The 19,681-nt window shown below is 47.5% G+C and overlaps 1 protein-coding gene across 1 annotated transcript in view; it reads right to left on the reverse strand.

The window, feature by feature from the left end:
- AGBL4 (ATP/GTP binding protein like 4) overlaps positions 1-19,681 on the reverse strand; it is a 1,270,110-nt gene that overhangs the window by 127,329 nt on the left and 1,123,100 nt on the right. Inside the window, exon 7 of the mRNA XM_036855931.1 lies at positions 9,290-9,379. Within this exon, the coding sequence (XP_036711826.1) occupies positions 9,290-9,379 (90 nt within the window). The remainder of the gene's footprint in view (positions 1-9,289; positions 9,380-19,681) is intronic.

Below are 19,681 nucleotides of genomic sequence, written 5' to 3' on the forward strand. Positions count from 1 at the left end.
AGAGAGCATGTGGACTTGGGGACCTGCCTGTGACTCTTCACTGGTTGTTAGCTTTCTCTGACCAGTTTCCTCGTCTTGATATAGAGGTAACAACACTTAATCTGGAAGACTGATGTGGGACAGGGTTAGAACTCCTGCATTTTGACTGCCTGACACAGCACCTGAACACTGTGATGTGCTCTCATAAACTCACTCAGATCAAAGGTTGAAAGGCAGTGGGGTCGTAAAAAAAAAGAATACAGTTTAGAACCAGGAGTCCTTGTCTGTGAAGTTGACTGACTATGGGATTTGGGGACAAGGATACTCAATTGGAGAAGCCAACAAACCAGCAGTTAGAGAACCGGGGTTCTAGTTTTGGTTCATTGATAAATTTAGAAGAAAGAATCCAGGGATTCCCAAGGATGCAACCCACACCAACAGCCTATGATTCCATCTACTTCATTCCTCTCCCCCAAAGTAGCAGAATCCTCATCTGCTAAGTGAGGAGAATAATCTCTCTCCTGCTGGGAGACATAATCCACCCCCTTAAGATCAGTCTCTGCCCCTTCAGTAAACAAGTTTGCAGGTTCTTTCCTTTGAGCTGATGTAATCAGGAAGGTGGAAGAAAGCAGGGCTGGAGGCTAGAGAGGCTGGAGGAGAAGAAGGAAAAGTGGCAGAGGACCTGAAATGAAAGCTGGGCTGCAGACCTCACTGCCCTGCCGGCCTCGCCTGGCCACGATGACCCTCGCCAGGCAAACCACAACTGAACATTCATTACTGTTATTTCTCCCAGTATAGTTGGTTCAGCACAAGGCACACAGCAGGTGCCTAATAAATGCCCATTGGTAGATTGGTCCCAGGAATTCATTCAACCTTAACAAAGTACAGTAAGTCCCCTACATTCGAACCTTCAAGTTGCGAACTTTCAAAGATGCGAACGTGCATTCGAATGTCCAATCACATAAGTTAGTTCACATGTACACTGTCATGTGCATGCATCCTCTACAAGTGGTTGTGCTTTTGTACACTCTACTGTACAGTACTGTATAGAGTACGGTAGTACAGTATCTTTATTTCAAGCTAGATCTCCAAGAGATTGACTTCATTGAACTCCTTGCTGTGTAACATGAGGAGCTTACTAATGAAGACCTGATGGAACTGGAGGCCCACAGAAAGGACAAAGAGAGACAAGAGGAAGAAGAAGTAACTGAAGAACTGAAGAGATTCATGACACAGGAAATGGCAAGGGGATTTTCTTTATTTGAGGAGGAACTGTTAGTTTTTGAGGCACAGGGCCTGAATGTAGAATGGTACATGAAGGTTGCAGCAACAGTTCAGAATGCAATCCAGTGCTACCATGTCATCTATGATGAGAAGAAAAAGAGCTACTACCCAGACATCACTGGATCATTTTTTCAAGAGGGTAAACAAAATTGAATCCAGCAAGGAACCAGAACCTGTGCCATCAACGTCAGGTGTGAATGAAATTGCAGCTTGCCCTCCGTCTCCTATTGCTGACGATCCTTCAGTTCTACCATCTCCCACCTCCTCTCCCTCCTCCAGTCAGTAACTCTTCTTGCCTGTTCACTAGATGCCAGCCCCTGGATGCCAGCTGCTGTACTGTACTACTGTACTTTTCAAGGTACTGTACTGTAAGATTTAAAATGTTTTCTTTATTTTTTGCATTTGTTTGTTATGTATTATTTGTGTGAAAAGTACTATAAACCTATTACAGTACAGTACTATATGGCCAATTGTACCCAATTGTGCCAGTTGGGTACCTAGGCTAATTTTGTTGGACTTATGAACAAATTGGACTTACGAACGTACTCTCGGAACAGAACTCATTCATATGTAGGGGACTTACTGTAGAGGGTTAGTTGTGCTGATAATCACTCATTCCATAGACATTCGCAGGGCCAGGTCCCTGCCATGAGCTTGGCATTCCAAGATGCATGAGAGGTTCCTGCTCAGAGGGTGCATGGAGAGAAAGCAGCTCCCACTGTACCCACTGGCAAAGGCTCTGGTGGGAACAGCACAGGGAGCTCTGGGAACCCAGGGGGCTCCTGACCCAGCCTGGGGGTCAGGAAGCGGCCATGGCAACTTAAAGGATGAGTAGAGTGAGCCAGACGAAAGGGGTGTCAGGGGACGGTGTCCCAGGCAGGGAGGGTCTTCCACAAAGGCTGGGAGGTGAGAAAGTAGACAGCCTGTTTGCTAGAGCTCTTCAATTCCAGGGGGCATAGCTTTGTAATTAAAGGCACAGACTCTGAGGGATTTCCCTGGTGGCGCAGTGGTTAAGAATATGCCTGCCAATGCAGGGGACACGGGTTCGGTCCCTGGTCCAGGAAGATCCCACATGACGCAGAGCAACTAAGCCCGTGCACCACAACTACTGAGCCCACATGCCTAGAGCCCATGCTCCGCAACAAGAGAAGCCACCGCAATGAGAAGACCGCGCACCGCAACGAAAAGCCCGCATACCGCAACAAAAAGTAGCCTCCGCTTGCTGCAGCTAGAGAAAATCTGTGCGCAGCAACGAAGACCCAACGCAGCCAAAAAGAAAGGAAGGAAGGAAGAAAGAAAAGAAAGAAAAGAAAGAAAGAAAGGAAGAAAGAAGAAAGAAAGAAAAAGAAAGAAAGAAAGAAAGGCACAGACTCTGAAACTGGACTAGGTGTGTGGTCTTAAGCTCTTGGTTCCTCAGTTTCCTCATAAGTTAAGAAGAAAATAATAATAATAACTACCATGTGGGTTATTGTGAGGATCTCAGTGAGTTAATGTAAGCAAAGTGTCTGGCACATAGGAAGTGTGTTGTTTACTCATTGCTCTTATTTGGTTTGGTTGAAGGTGTGAGGGTGGGAGGCTATTGAGAGAGAAGCGGGAGAGGTAAGTGGGGACTTGCCAGTCCTGCTGAAGAATATAAAGGGCACAGGAGAGCCATTGCAAGGTTAGGGTCAGATCTGGGCTTTGGAGAGTTTCCCCTGGCTGCAGCATGGAATGTGGTTTGGAGGGAAGTTATAATAATGGACAGATGTCCTGAAGGATGACAAGGTGGCAGTAGGGGGACAGACCTAGCAGAGTGCAGCAAACATAAAGAGGCTTGCAGTCAGGAGCCAGGGTCTGACATGGTGGCGACCTGCAGGGGCTCTGCAGTGACCAAAGCCCAGAGAGTCACGGGGAAGCCGCTGATGGAGGGGAAGCCGTGTGGATAGATGATGACACTGATGACAAGACTATTTGTCTACCACCCCCAGGAGCATCAATAGTCTTGGCTTAAATCACACAATCTTGGGGAAAGGTGACACCACAATGACTGAGATTAGGTTTCTGGCCCCTGGCAGAATGGGGCCTCAAAATGGAAACTGAGTTCAGTTGTAGACAAGTAAGGAAAGTTATATTTCCAGTACCTCTGAGTTTGGGGGATTGAGGCTTGCATCTGCTGTGCAAATCTGTTTTCTCTCCAGGCTGTGAGCTCCAGGAGGGCAAGGACAGCTCTACATTTTTACGATGATTTTGTCAGTGCCCAGCTCAGTCCTCAATAGATACATGAGAAAGGAATGAATAAAATATGGACCGGTGGTGGGCACTGTACGTTCAGTAGCTGGATTGACCTGTAATTACACTGGCTCTGTTTTGCAGACAGGGAAACAAAGTCAGGCTGGTGACATCACTTGCTGAGTGTCTCACAGGGGCCTGGCTGGGATTCAGGTCCAGTTCTACCGGCTTCAGAGTGGTGCCCTTTCCACGAAGCCAAGACAGAAAGAGCCAGGAGTCTATTTGCATGTGATTTGCAGGATGATTTGCATATATGCTTACATGATTTTTCTCTAGAGAGTTCTGTATAAGGTTTACTGTTGCTGTTTCCGGCTAATAGGCAGAATACTGCAATGGGAAGAGGCCAGGCTTGAAGCAAGACAGTCGGCTGGGGTCTCTGCTGGGCTCAGAATGTGGGTCACATGGCAGGAGCCACTCTAGACCCCACCCTGATCGTGTACCAGGCCCCTGTCTGCCCTCAGCTGAGCCCAAGGGCCCCAAATTATGGAATCACAGGGAGTCTGGCCCTGCAGAGCCTGAAGTTCAGAGTCTAAGTTCTTACCCTCTTATCCCCAACTCTGCCCATTTCACAAATGAAAGGACAAGTTTGGGGAAGCAAAAGGCCCCGTGACAACGCCTTAAGGATCTAGTTTCAGGCATCTGTGAGGCTGTATGGGAGAGAGGGGGGAGGGGAAGATGGAGAACAGGTGAGGGATAGAGGAAAACAGAGCTGGGGAGGGGAGGGAGGAAGGGGCATTGGTCACCACCGCACTGTGGGAAATGCTAGGCTGTGCTGGGTCCTGGTGTCCTGGTGGTTGTGAGTGTGTGTGTGTGTATTCCCCCCCTCCTCTCCCTGCCCGCACAGGACACCCCTGAAGAGTGAGCTCCCAGAGGGAGGGCCTGGTGGGCCCCTTGGCACGTTGAGCAGGGCTCCCTGAATCCTCACAGCAGCTCCTGGAGGACCACATTGCTGCCGCATTTTATAGGCAGAGAAACAGGCTGCGAGAGTTGAGGACTTGCCGAGCGAGGGTCCCCAGCGCGGAGGTGAAGTGGTAGGATTCTGACTCAGGGCTGCTCAAGTCTAAAGCCTCAGAGATACACACGCCCCTGCTGTCTCCTGCGGGTGGCGCACCTTCCAAGGTCGTGTTGCATACGCGTGGGCTTAACCGATTCATTTATGAACGGTGTGAAGGGGGCAAGCGCTCTGCAGGTGGGACTTTTCAGTGAGCCATGTCCCAACAACTCCAGGAAGCTTCAGCGCAAGAACATTCACTCGACCGGAGGTCGGAGATCTGACGTGCAGTCCCGGCCAAACTTCCGACGTGCTCCATGGTCTCCCACGTGGGTAAACGAGGAGGGTTCAGCTAACGGCTCTTTTGGGAAGGAGGCGAGGAAGGCAGGGCACGTGGTACAGGAGTCACATGCCTGGGTTTGGGTTCCCAGTAAGGATAAGAGGAACCATCCTGGGCACCTGCAAGATGCTCCATTAATGCTACTTCCTCCCCTACGAATAACACTTCTTCAGTGCTTACTGCATTCCAAGCACCATCTTAAATATTTTATGGTTATTAACTCATTTAATCTCCACAACAACCCTATGATGCAGGATCCCTGTTATTATTTCCCTTTTGAGATAAAGGGACTGAGGCAAGGAGAGGTTATAGGACATCCCCAAGGTCATCCTGTACTAAGTGGGAGAGCCGGGCTTCAAATCCAGGTGGTGTAGCTCCAGAGACCCAGCTCACACACACTCTGCTACAGAGCCACGTGGGAGTGACCTTGACCTCCCACGCCGTAGTTGGAGAACAAGGACAGTTTGGCCTCACAGAGGCCAGGAGTGGGGTTGGGGGCAGTAGAGGGTGACTGACAAGCAGCCGTCTCCCCAACATGCAGAGCCTTGAGGAAGTCACAGCCCGGCCCCCCCGAATGGCACCCCCGCCAGAGCTCTGCCACGACAGGACTTCACTCTACTCCCAGCAGCAGATGCATCAGCAGCTCGGCCATGAGAACCGAGGTCCCCGCCAGATGGGGATGACCAGGCCCCAAATGTGTGTCCTCCACTCAAGGTCACTGAGCCAGTTAATCGGGAAACAGAGTTAACAGAACCAAAGGTACCTCCGCAATCAAGCTTCCAGGCCTTAGACCCACCCTCCTGCCCTCCCCAGAACAAGGTGGGCTGGGGCGGGGAATCCAGCTGAGGGCTGGGTCTGGGGAAGAAAGCCCCAGCTGAGCCCCAGGGGGCTGTGGTCTGGGCTGTCCCCAGGGGGCTGGGAGGCCCTTGGGGAAGACCATGCCTCAGTTCCTCATCGGCAAAGTGGGGGAATCCTGCCTGTCTTGAGCTGCCTCAGGAAGGGTGAGTTGTGTGTCTTAAGTGGCAGTTACAGAGATAGGGACAGAGGGAGACCAGGATCGGGGCGATGGGTCCCGGTGTCACATCCGCCATGAATTAGCTGTGTGGTCCTGGGTAAGCCACCTCACTGCCCTGAGCCTCCCCGGTCTCACGTGTCAGGTGTCCTGGTTGTGGTGGGGTGGCCAGAACACTGTGCTCTTCCAGGCGGGAAGCTTGGCCCTTTAGTGCTTCCTGTCTCCCAGGGGCCAAAGGCACGCACAGGCTTGGGAGAGCCAGCTTCAGACTTCAGAGCCCCCTCCTGCCCTTTCCTGGTTACGTGAACTGGAGGCTCCCCTTTCTGAACTCAGATTTAGCATCCCAGAGCCAAGACAGCGTTTGTTCCTCACAACAGCCCCATGAAATGAACAAGACAATGCACATTTTACAGATGTGGAAAATGACACTCTAAGATCCAGCCCTGGGTCTCAAACAGCTAGGTTTAAAGGGAGAGCAACAAATATAAATCAAATGCATAACAAATCAGGGCCAAAGAGATGACCATTGGGTAACCCACAATGCAGGCACGAAGCAGGGGGCGGAAGGGAGTGGGCCAGGGGGCCCACAGCAGGTACTTGAAATGAACCTTGGGAGATGAACGGTATATGCCAGGTGGCAAGGAGTGGGCACAAGACCTCCTAGGCAGAGGAGCAGCAGATGCAAAGGCCCAGTGGTGGGGAGAAGAGTGTCCAGGGATTAAGTTGTGTGGAGCTGGGATATAATGAGGCCAAGGCCCCCTGGCAAGAGCCACATCATGGAGAATTGTGAGTGTCATGCCAAGGAGTTTGGAGTTGATCCTGAGAAGGTAGTGGGAAGGCAGTAAAGCCTCTGCCAAGGAGTGAACATTGACTGAAAGCCTCAGTGATAGACAGCACTGAGTCTATCGATAAACTCAGCACCATCCAGACTCCTTTTTGGGGAAAGCAGGGTCAACAGAGAGAGCACCTGAGAGCTTCTCGGCTTCTCTGTGCCTCAGGCCTCCTCTGTAAAATGGGATAGTGACCCTGCCCTCTGTCTGCTGCCCACAGAGGGGGTGGGCACGGGAGTTTGGGCTCCCAGGGATGAAGTAGCGATGGTAAGGCTACTGTCTTTTCACAAACAAGGACAAAAGAGTTGCATCTGATCAGCTGGGGAACAGGCTGCTGCCAAGTTTAGTAACTGACAGATGGCTGCCAGTAAAGGAGTTGGTACAAGCAGGAGGGCCCTGCGAGAGGTTATTGCAAGGACAGTGCGGGGAAGAAGGAGGCTGGAAGTGAGAATGCCAAGGAGGCAGCTAAGGTGGCTGGAGCGGGGAGTTGAGACCCCCCAGCCATGCCTCTGATGAACTACTTGTCTTTGGGCAATCACTTCCTCTCCCTGAAGCTCAGGCTCCTTGTCTGAAACCAAGAGGGAGGAAGTGGTGCCTAACCACAGCCTTGTAAGAATACGAACGGGGAAAATAAGACCCATATGTGTTTGCAGAGTGCCTTATAGTTTACAAAGCAGATTACCTGCTTCATCTTCTCAGATCCCATGGGGAAGGGGGTGACATCTGTTGAGGGCCTACTGTATGCCAGGCACAGGACTGGGTGTTTGTTTACATTCATCTCATGCCAGTTTCATAACAGCCTTTGCAGATACATATTGATATAATAATTTATTTTACATTTGAGGAAACCGAACTGCTAGGAAGAGGCAGAGCCAGTATTTGACCCCAAGACTGACCAAGGGCAAATCACCGATACTGCCACGGCAGCATGCTGCCTTGCTCAGGTTATAGAACCTCTATGGACTTTTTCATATCCCTTTGACCTTATGGTCATTTTGAGACTAAAATGAGATAAATTACTTAACCTCTCCAAACTTCGGTTTTCTCATATGTAAAAATACAGTTAATATTAATTCCTATGACATAGAAAAATTAATATAATCAAAATAAAGCCAATAAATTAGATTAAATCAACAAAATAATTAACATAAAATATGTAAAGTGCTTAGAACAGTGCTTGGTTCGTACATAATATCATGTATTTTATATATAATATACCCACTAGATGGGTAAAAATGCAAAAGTATTGGTGAGGATGTGGGACAGTAGGAGTTCTTAGACGTTGCTGGTGCCAGTGTCAAGTTGTATGCTTTGGAGAGAAATTTGGAAATACCCAGTAAAGTTGAAGATGCACACATCCCATGACCTAGCAATTGCATTCCACAGTTATACACCTTAGAAAAGTATCTGCATACGTGCACAAGGCGACATCTATGTATCACATTTGTGTGATACAAATATGACACATTTGTATCAGCATTGTCTGTAAGAAAAAACACTGTAAACAACCTAATGGTCCATCTTCAGGAGAATGGATAGGTAAGTTGAGGTATAGACAGACATGGAATAGAATACATGATGAAAACAAGTGAATGACAGCTATACAAGTTCCAATGTATACAGAACGATACCATTTTTATAAAGCTCAAAAACATGCAAAAATTAAAAATACATTGTTCAGGAATGCTTACATGTGTAGTAAAACTGTTAAGAAGGACAAATACAAAATTCAAGCTGATGGTTATTTGTATGAGGGGGAAGGAAAGACAGAGGATTTAAAAGGAATAGATAATATTCAGCTTCTTAAGCTGGTGGGAACTTGGGCATTCATTAAATTATTCTTTATATACTATTTATTGAATATATTTATATTGCTGACTAATTGAATATATATGTATATATATACATGCATGTATATATACTGCTGACTAAATATATATTTTATATGGATTAACTACTTAATAATAAATGAAAATTCAATTACAAACAGATACATTTGAGAAGAGAAATTACCTCTTATTTACCTCTGGTTGTCTGATATGAAGCATGCATTCCTTCCCATGGTTGGTACACTATTTCAAAAGCTGTTTGTTAAGTGAATTATTGACTGAACGAATAGATAATTTTCAATTCTTACTTCCCCAGTCCACCACACTTCTGCCAATATATGAACTGACCTGGGGCCAGAATTTTTGTTGTTGTTGTTGGTGATGGTGGGTGGGAGGAGGCCAGATTTATTTTTTTGTAAACCACTGGAGACATGTAAAACAAAGCTAGGAAGTGTAGACGACTCTATGACTCTCATCCTCAATCGAGCACGTACAGGAGAACTCTACCTATTCATTTATCCATCCACACATCCATCCATCCATTCATTCATCCATTCTTCCATGCATACGTGTAGTCGATGAACATTTAGTGAAACAAATACTAATGGAGATCAGGTGTAGCCTCTTGAGAAGTGAAGTAAATTCTCATCCAAGATAAGGACTCTGCATGTGACCATACTGTCCCAGAGACCATCACAGTGCCCCAGATGGATGTGCGGGGAAGACACGGGATGCCCTTGAGATCTTGCAACTCACCTTGACACACAAATGAAGACGGTGTTTCCCCTGGGTGGACTCGTCCTGTGATGAATACCACCTTTTGCTCTGCCCCCTCCCGAAGGTTGTCTGTAAGATAAAATGGAAGTAGGTTACTAAGGAGGACAGCTGAGACGGGCAGTTGTTATGTGTGTGTGTGGGAGGGGCAGGGAAAGGGTGCTTTACATTTATCTCTTAAATCATTGGCTTAAAACCACTAATTGTATTATGTCCCTGGTTACCCAATATTAAATAACTACATTTCTGTTCTTCTGTGCAATTGATCATATTAATATTACAATCAGCTGAAGAAGTCATAAGAGCAACGTCAAATCCCAGATCCACTGACCATGAAACTAGGCAAGTTATGTGTCCTTTCTGAGTTTCAATGTGTTAATCTATAAATGTGGATAGTTTCTTCATAGGGTTGCTGTCATAATTTAACAAGCTTACATATTGCCTAGTACACAGTAAAAATTTAGTAAATGATGGAGTAAAAAATGTAGCTATTTATATTAGTAATAGTAGCAGCTGCCATTTAAATAGTACCTTCTGTGTCGGGCACATTATATATAATCCTTACAGAAACATGACAGTTAATACTTCTTTTACTGAGGCAGAAACTGAGGCTCAGAGAGGTTATATAACTTGTTCAAGTTCTACCTACACAGCTACATAGGGTAGAACTGAGATTAGAATCCAAGCCCTGTTTGGCCTTGATGAAGTAAGAGGGACCAGATTTCTCTTTCACCTTAAGCAACTAGAAGATTGGACAAAATATACAAAACAACTCTTTTCAGACATTGAACAAGAGTCAGTGCAAGACTAACTCATGAGAAAAGGAAAACTAATGAGGCATGCCCCATGACTGCCCTGGTTTTTTGCCGGGAGGCCCACCCCAGACCAAAGAGCAGAGAGGGGTATCCTCAACAGAGCATGGAAATCTTACTGAGATTGAAGTTCAGGGAGTCTGAACCAGGTGGTGGTTGTGGGGAAACTCTGTATATTTCAGAGAAGAGGGAGCTCTGTAGAAAAAGAGTTCCAGGAATCCATAAAGGGTTCCTCACGAGTCTTTGCTGGGTCCCAAGATGTGCATATACAGGGTGAATCTCCATGATGTTATGAAAAAATGTCCAGAGAGCTGTGAACTGCACATTCTCAGGGCTCACACAGGGCTAGGAATCATTTGAACTCCCACTTCCAAAGTGGAAGTCTGCATTGATCATTCAGGGCATTTGGTAGAGAATCTAGAAGGGCCATGCCTTAGTGGTGGGGTTAAACCACCCTAGACTCATTCTAACAAAAATTTAAAATAAATCTCAAAAGGATCAAGCTGAACAACAACAACAACAAAATTGACCACCTGCTATATAAAGTCCAACTCTCTTTAAAGGAAGACAACAAAATCCAGATATTCAACAATGTATAATTCACAATCCAGTAAAAGTTATTAGACATACAAAGAAGTAGAAAATTATGGGCCAAAGTCAAAGCCCACGCTCTTGCTGCCTCTACAGAAGTCTCATTTGCATGATAAAGTTTAGCATTGTGCAAATATATTATTAGACAAAAGCAGTAGCCAAGAGTGACATTCCTAGAAAGGAGGGGCAGGAAGAGGGTGTTTAGCCATGGGCAGAAGAAGGACTGATTGACACAGAACAGAGCAATGACCTGAAGGAAATTCAGACATGAACACTGAGAGGAGTTGGATTAAAGGATCCCATCTACATTAGAGGACGATCTGGAGGGAGAGGGGAGGCAGAGATCATTAACTGGCTTTCTGCTTCTGAAATGCTAGGACAGGTTATTTGAATGTGATTCATGATCCCAACAATTGATGCACCAAGTCAGAGACTAAAATTTAAAAAAAAAAAAAAATAACGCTATTATACCTGGATCTGGAAGCTTAGGACTTGCCTGGTCTATTGGGTGACCAGTTTTGAGGTCACTGCTTCCCTAATATTAGGTCCCTATAAGACAGCAAAACATATAATGAAACCAAAATGCATACTTGAGAACTCACTCTGTGCTCGGCTCTATGCTTATCACCTTTAGGAGCAAAGGGAGAGAGAGAAGGCTCACCAGCTCTTAAGAAGTTTATGGTTTAAAAGAGAAGTTAGATACCTGAACATCTCCTGGACTGAATACAAGCTCCTCAAGGGAGAAACTGTGACCTTCATGGTGTATGTTTAATGATTTTCCCAGGACTCTGTGTGGAAAGGTGCTCAGGAACTGGCTATTCAATTAATAAGTAAAACATACTCATATAGATCCTGGTTTATAAAGAAATTTAGACACACACTATCTTATTTAATCTTCATCATGCCTCTGTGAGGTGGATAGTATCAACTCCATCTTACAGGTGAGGGAACTGAGGCTCACAGAAGGAGGGGACATGTCCAAGGTCATGCAGTAGCAGTGGCAGAATCCCAGCCCAGTGCCCCATTCACTACCCTGTCTGTCTCCTCCTGGATCCACTAACAGCAGTATCAGATTCTACATCTACTGCGTTTCCATCTACAGTGTACACAAGGGAGTTTGGTTTCATCCCTTATTGCTGGTGGGAGTTGAGCTATGTCTTAGTATTTATATTGCTTTTTCACTTAAAATACAAAAAACAAAATGTCACCAAGCCCTTTTAAAACACACTAACACTGACCCCATCTATCCCAGCAGTGTAGAAATGAAAAATGACATTACCGAGGTCTCAGTGAAGGCTATCTTTATGGATGTGTCCCCCGACCTGGTATCAACTCAATTGCATTCAGCATTTCTGCTGACCACAGGGAAATGCAAAATGGGCATTCTATTTGCACACTAATTTTACTGAGCCCCTGTGTCTTCATAAAATGATAACGTGGGGCTAATAAAAATCAAGCATCTCGGGTGCTAATATAAGCAAATGTTGACGCAGGCAGGTAACAAATTGCTTTGTCATTTAGGAGGCCGTAAAAGAGCATTATAATCATCTTTAGGGAAAATGGATGGGTCTCCTTTGCTTAGCTTTTAGCTTTCATTTGCAAAATCAATTTAAGGCCATGTAGCAGCTCTGAGGTGGTGTGACATGGGACTTCCGCTCCCACCCCAATCCTGTTACCAAATCCTCAGACTCGTGCAAAGCCAAGTAAACGTATTCTTGGTGGAGACAGCAGGGATGATGAAGGAAGTACGCTTGAACAAAGCCAGGGTGGCGAAGAAGCCGAACAATGAGCCCAAGAAAAACATATAAGGGAGGGTAAAGCTGGAGGCCTTGGAGGGAGGCATACTCAGGGGTACAGGGCACCCTCAAGTAGAACCAGGACAGCCATACTGGATTCCCCAGTTAACAGAAGGTGTTTGTAGTCAAATGTATTTTGTGTAGCATCCCAACTCACACACACACACACAAACACACACACACACACACACACACACACACACACGAGCACTCCTTTGATAGAGGGATAATGTCCCTCTATCAGCCACCATTTCCTTATTCATAAAATATTTCTTAAGCACCTATTAGGTGGCCAGGCACTAGCTATTATTATCTTCATTTTACAGAAAACCAAGGCCAATAGACATTAAGTGACTTGCCCACAGCTAAAGGCTGGCAGAGCCAGAGTCCCCACCCAGGCTGTCTGACTCCACCTGTGTTCTTCCTCTACGCTTCTCTGCCTCTTGTGAAGGAGGACAATGACATTATCCAGCTCCAACAGCAACTAAGTAGTATTTATTCAGTACTTACTCCATGCCAAGCACTGTACATGTATGATCATAATTTTCACAGCAACCCAATGAAACATCTACGATTCTTACCTCTATTTTTTAGGAAACTGAGTTCTGGCAAGGTTAAGTGACTTGTCTAAACCTGCATAAGTAGCAAATGTGGCGGGGGGCCAGGATTAAACCTACGTCTTTTTGAGTCTCAAATATATGCTCTTAACCACTGTGTCATATCGCCTCTTGGAGATAAATAGGGTCCTTGTGGTGGTTTTAAAAAATACATTCACAAATTCTTCATTAATCTCCTCTTTCCAAGAGGTGAACTCCCTCCCTCCCCTTCAGCGTGGGCTGGCCTTAGAGACTTGCCCTAACAAATAGATTGCTACAGAGGTGATGGTGCTTGGCTTTTGAGATTAGGCTATAAAAAGACAGTGGCTTCCATCGTGGATGTACTTTCTCTCTCTCTGTCTCATCACTCACTACTATGGCTGCCTTGACTTGCGGACACTCAGGCAGCCTGTGGAGAGGTCCCCCTGGTAAGGACTGTCCCGCCCCAGATGACTGCAGCCCTGGCCCACAGCTTACTGCAACCTCGTGAGAGACCCTGGGCCAGAGCCAGCCAGCTAAGCTGCTCCCACATTCCTGACCCACAGATACAAAGAGATAATAAATGTTTGTTGTTTTAAAAATGCTGAATTCTAGAGTAATGTGTTAGGCAGTAATAGATAACTAATTAATCCCACTGGAGATGGCTGCACTTCCCCTAGCTGACTGTAGAACTTAAGAAACTTTGCATCTCATCTATTGATGCTGAGCCTGAGTGAGGACCAGAGCCACAACCTTGGTGTCAGGATGGAGGGAAAGCCTCCATCCATCTGGTCAATTGTCTGTGCAGTGGACCTGTGGTTGGCGGAGGTACCAGCCAAGATGCCAAGAGGCCCCAGAGAGCACCAGCTGGGCCCTCTGAGGACACAATTCTCCCAGAAGTTTACACGGTCAGTTTTGTTTCCCTATCTCTCCTGACAATAACTTGTCACAGGGAGTGAGGTATTCTGTGCAGGAAGAAGGGGTGGGGACGTGGGAGGGGAATATGGAATGTTACAACAGAAGGATTTTTTTTTTTTTAACAGAGAAGACTTTTTCATTTTCTTGACTTCGTGATCCCTGAAGGCATCACGAAGTCAGGAAAATGCCCTCCTGTTGGTTTCCATACCGGACCAGTTGCACTCTTGCCTATCACACTCTGGGGCCCGAACAGGTCCACACTGCTACCAAGCTGGAGAAAAGGAAATCCTGGAAGCAACAACAGCACGCTCTGGACCAGAACAGCCCTGTCACCGGCCTCCCTGTGTTGGCACCATCCTTGCCAGCCCATCCTCTGCCCAGCCACCAAAGAGGCCTTTCCAAAACGCAAATGGGAGCACACCACTCCCTCTGCTTACAACCCATCGGCAGCGCTCTGCCGTCCTCCTCCGGGCAAGCCCAGCATCTGGCATCGCCCCTGTCTCTGGTAGCTGGCGGCCCCCTCGCCCCTCCAGTCCCTTCCACAGGCCCCAGCCCCAGCTACTCTCGGCAGCTCCGCAAGCACGAATGTTCTCCCCACACCTCCACACCTGGGTGCGTGCTTGTCTCTCTGTCTAGAATGCCAGCCCCCAGTTCATCTGTCTGGCTTACTCCTACTTAGCCTTCCAGACTGCTTGGCTGTGCCTCCCCTGAGAGGGGAGGGAAGAAACTAATATTCATCCAGGAGTGGTCCTAGGCCACCCCTGGTGTTACTGTTGTGTTGTATCTGAGTTCATCAGCAGAACAATTCTGTAGTTTTCCCTACGAAATACATCACGTTAAAGGTAGTATGAGGAAATCACTCTGTTGCCGATACTGACAATAAAGAGGGAATAGGAGCTGTGAATTGTATAAGAACATGCTCCGGGTGCAGGATTTCTTGTATGTAATTTTATGAGAAAATGTAGGTTTAGGAGGCATCGATAGAGCTTTCTTGAAGGCATTGGAGAACCAGTGAATGTATCTGGGTAGAGATGAGACTTGCTGAAAGCAAAAACACCAAGGGCTGGCTCAGCCCAGGAGACTGAGGGTGAATTCAATGGGAGAGGAGAGCTGGATGGGGGAGACTGGGCAGGACATTGGTCCCTGGGTTTCTTCTGCTCCCTGAGGGGGTCAAATGGAAAGCCTGCTGGCTTCCTGGGCAGATAGACCAGGACTCATATCCAGGACCTGTAGATGACTGGCTGTGAGGCCTTGAGCAAATTCCTTACACATTCAGAGCCTCAGTTCCCTGTAAAATGAGAATAATAATGCCCAGCTCACAAGGTAAACCTTGCATCAGAGATGTTCTGCCCCTGCCCCATGGCTTTGCCTATAATTGCACGTCCCATTTACTGAGCCAAAAGCCCTGGGAATAGACGTGGTTGCAGGGGGACTCTGTGTGGGTCCCTGCGCTGTGCACCGTAGGCTGAATCTCTAGCTTCTACCCACAGGTGCCCGAGCACCCCTTCCCCCACCACACGTGACAATGAAAAGTAGCTCGGACATCACTAAACATGCCATGTCTACTCAGAGGCGAAATAGCCCCTGGTTGAATATTCTATAAACCCCTATAAAATATGCTACTTTATTCAGACTGGCCTTGTCACTATCTTCTCGAGGAAACCTTCGATTTCTTAGAATGTGCTGTCCCAACCCCTCCAAAAAGCCTTTCCAGAAACCTCCAGACCACAGCGCCCTCACCCTCCTCTGAACTCAGAGTTCAATCTGGACCCCTCATCTGGTCATAAATCATTTGCTGCCTCATTCAGGCAGGACCGAAGGCCACAGCTCAGATTTGCTCTGCCTAATGCCCAGCACCTGGGCCTCTGGGCCACCTCGAGAAAACAGCGGTGTCAGCAAAGTTTATTTTCGGTTCTCCCGCCCCCTCACCCCGCTGCCCTCTGGGTCACAGTCCCTCAGCGAGGCTTGGACCTCCCAGGGCCTAAAATCTCACATCTGCCAGGTACACTCATCCATGTGGCAGGGTTAGGGAATGAATGGTCTACCCTTGATGAGATGGGAGAAGAGAACAGATTTCTCTTGAAAAGAGTGTGCTCCTGACAGACAAACGCTCCTGACAAGAGATGAAGCATTAATTCTGGAATTTCAGGCCTTTGGGAACGGAGCCTCTGCCTCTCTGGTATACCTCATGTGTCTACCACATATTAAAACCACTTTTTGGCTTTAAAAAGCAGCGAGGATAGAGGCCAGAAGAACTGCAAAGCCTGAGAAATCGCCAAGTGCAACGGACTCACTGTGAAGATGAAGGGAGAGGCCCAGAAGGGACAAGTGACTTGTCGGAGGCCACACAGCAGGAGAGTGGTCAAGCCAGGTCTGGAACCCAGGGCATAGAGCTCCAACGTCCAAGCAGCCACGTCTCACGTCACTGGGCTGCCTTGGGCGATGTCCCTGCAGGCTGGTGCTTGGAGAGTGCCCAGGGGATGCCTGCCAGGGCTGTGAAGGAAGCCGAATGGCGATGGGCCTGAGATACAGAGGGCTAGGGCCAGTCATTACCTTGTCAGTCACAGGGGCAGCACCCCTCGGCCAGGCTGCCCTGCTGGGCTTGGGCCCTATAAAGCCTGCGTGGGCTGGGACTCTGGGCCTGGAGAAGGTAGGCAGGCAGCCTTCCGGGGCGGGAGGAGGGTGGGTGTAGGCTGACGGCAGGAGGGCTCTTCCCGCCACGACCTGTCTTGACCCCAGCACCCTCCAAGCTCCTGCAGGAAGTCAGAATCAGAGCCACCCTCTCAGAGAACCTAGTGAGGTCATGTCTCCTGGGAAACAGGCTGGGAGAGGCCGAGATTGCCGTGCAGGAGCTTTACCAGGGATTGCTCTCGGCAACTCTTGTGAGAGGTGAGTTAAGCAGGATTGGGACAGTCTCAACAGCGACTTTCATCAATCCCATGGGGCGCTCCAGGCCAGGAGGGCCCTGCATACCTGTTCCAGGAGGTGACAGACTAGCTCTGTATCCTGCACAGCCCGGCTACTGGATGTGGGTGGCCCACAGGCCTGGGGCGGAGCCTCGGGAAAGCCGGCTTCCTTCAGCTGAGCGTAGTTTCCAGGGAGAAACTCAGCTGTGAGCTGTCAGGCACCAGCACTGCTGGGAACTGGGGGAATTAATTGGTCCTGAAGGGCGATCGCGGTGGTGCACACAGCACCTGCTACACCAGCCTTCAGCTGAGGCAGCCCAGGAGAGCAGGGCAGATCTGAGGCCGAAAAGACAAGAAGGCCGAGGATGAAGGACTTTGTTTTTTAGTTCAATTCTATATGTATTTTCTAACACTGACCATATGCCACACTTCAGGCTGGCCCCTGGGGACGTAGAGAGGAAGCAGACACTCTCCCTGCTATCCAGGGGCTCAAAGACTAGCGAAGAAGAAAAATCAAGCCTGGTTTTGCGGTAATAAACTTGAATTGTGGAGTCGGACAGAAGAAGGGTTAAATCCAAATCCTGCCACACATGACCTTGAGCTCTGAGATTGTTCCTTTCCTCACCTGCAAAGTGAGGATAATGATATCAACCTCACAGGGGTCTTGTAAGAACTGAGACAATGCATTGGGTCTGTGCCCATGACATGACACACAGAATGTGTTCAGAAATGGTATCTTGCAGACACTTAGAAGTCACTTGGTCCAACTGCCTGATCTTACAGATGCAGAAACTGAGGTCACTAGACTCTAAGCAACACTAGAGCCATGACTTTGCCTGTCTTTTTCACAAATTGTATTCCCAGTGCCTAGCACACAGAAGGAGCTCAATAAGTCCTCGTGAAATAGTCATAGAGCACTTGTTGCCCTTTGGTTGTGTGAGCGCATCAGGCTAGAACTGAGTGCCCAGGCTTTTCCTAACACGTGGTCTGCCTTCCATCTCTCCCAGCCTCCAGAAATTTCTCACCAGGTTCAGTTTCAGACTTATCAGCAAATGCAAATTGAATTATGAGGTGCCCTCTTGCAACAAGGGCAACGAAAAGTTTCCCCAGAAAAAGAGGGCGAGAAGAGGTGAAAGCTAGGATGAAAGTCGAAGACAATACATTCTAATCAAACTTGATAAATATGTAAATTAAAGCAGCTAAACAGTTGGCTTTGACAAATGACTTCTCCGTAACAGAATTTTCCACGCTGAAAGGAGAGAGTTCAGCCTGCAGTCAGAGCCCTCTCCTGCTTTCCCAGCCATGCGGGCTGATGGGGCAGACACTGGCATGCTTAGAGGCGGAGCAGAGAACTAACCCTTCTTTGAATGAATGCCATTTACTGAGCATCTGCTAGCTGCTAGGCAAGCCTCCCTCAACCTTGTGAGGGCAGAGAATCCCTGTCTCGTTGAGGAGGAAGCCAGGGTCAGGGCAAGTAAGGGCCAGATTCACCAGCCTCCCAAGCCTGGTGTCGCTGAGGGGCCAAAGCAACCAGCTGTTGAGAATGTAAATTCAATCCCTCCAGTGGTTTTATTGCACTCTGGGGGTCTGAACAACTGAAAAGTTCGTGCCTTTCAGTCTTTTCTCCCCTACAGGACCTGGCACAGTGGTAGTGTTCAGAAAAGAGCTTTCCTTAACCTGTTACCTAGCTCCAGACGGACCTCTTCCCTCTGACAGCCCCCATCTCTGTTTCTCCATCTGTAAAATTAGCCCTTGGAGTCGGCCCTGCTGAAGGCCCAGACAGCATGGAGCAGAAAGGAGCGGTCAGACTGCAGATTCTCTGCAAAATACAATTGTCATTGTAACCTTTAAATTTTGGGGTGGAGGAGGTTATTACATAGCAATAGATAACCAGAATCATTGCCATGAAATTGATGAAGCTAATGGGTTACAGTACAGCCATCAGCTGAGAGGTAGTTGAAAGGAATAGGCTTTGAGCGGTTCCTGGGTGCCAGGCACTTTCCATACATTATGATCCAGGTCTCACCAGGCCCCGGGAGAAGTGTATTGTTTTCCTCATATTACAGACAAGAAATCTGAGGTTAAGTGCTTTGCCCAGGGCCACCCAGCTAGCAAGAGTTACGCTGGAATTTGAATCCAGTCTTTCTATCCCCTGAGACCAGTCTTTCTCCTGACACCTCCAAGGGGGAAAGCTCATTCCCCAGCTATACCAGATAAAAGATTTGTTCTGCGTGTAAACGTGGGCAGGCACACACACGCATCTGCTTCTGACTCAAACTCCTACAAATTCCTCAGTTTTTGTACAAAGTTATCAGAGTTGAGGTATACACAGAAATTCAAGTTGAATGGTTTGCAGCCTTGGAAAGACACTATTCATACAATTTCCCCAAACAGAGAACCAATATTTATGAGTGCTTGGAATGCTTCAGGAAAAGAGTTTCCCGGTAGGGCTGGGAGTAATGTGATCCAGGCCCTGAGCCGAAGATCTGTCTTGCCTGGTGCTGGAGGAATTTAGATTTGAAGAGTATTCTTTCTTTCCTATTGAGATCTTCATTGACTTGTATAAAAATACCACTTTCAATCTCAAATCCCCACTGGCATCTTCATATAAGCACCGAAAATGCTACTGGGCTTTGGAGATTTCATTTAATGAAGGAAAAGTATTTCTATTAAAGAGTGAAATTTTATTTTTTTTTCTCTCCACACAACATCTTCAGAGGAGCCAGGGAAGCTGGATTGTTCCGGGCTCTGAGAAAATGAACCAACCCACGCCTCA

The sequence above is a fragment of the Balaenoptera musculus genome, chromosome 1 (genome assembly GCF_009873245.2).
Source record: "Balaenoptera musculus isolate JJ_BM4_2016_0621 chromosome 1, mBalMus1.pri.v3, whole genome shotgun sequence".
Lineage (NCBI taxonomy): Eukaryota > Metazoa > Chordata > Mammalia > Artiodactyla > Balaenopteridae > Balaenoptera > Balaenoptera musculus.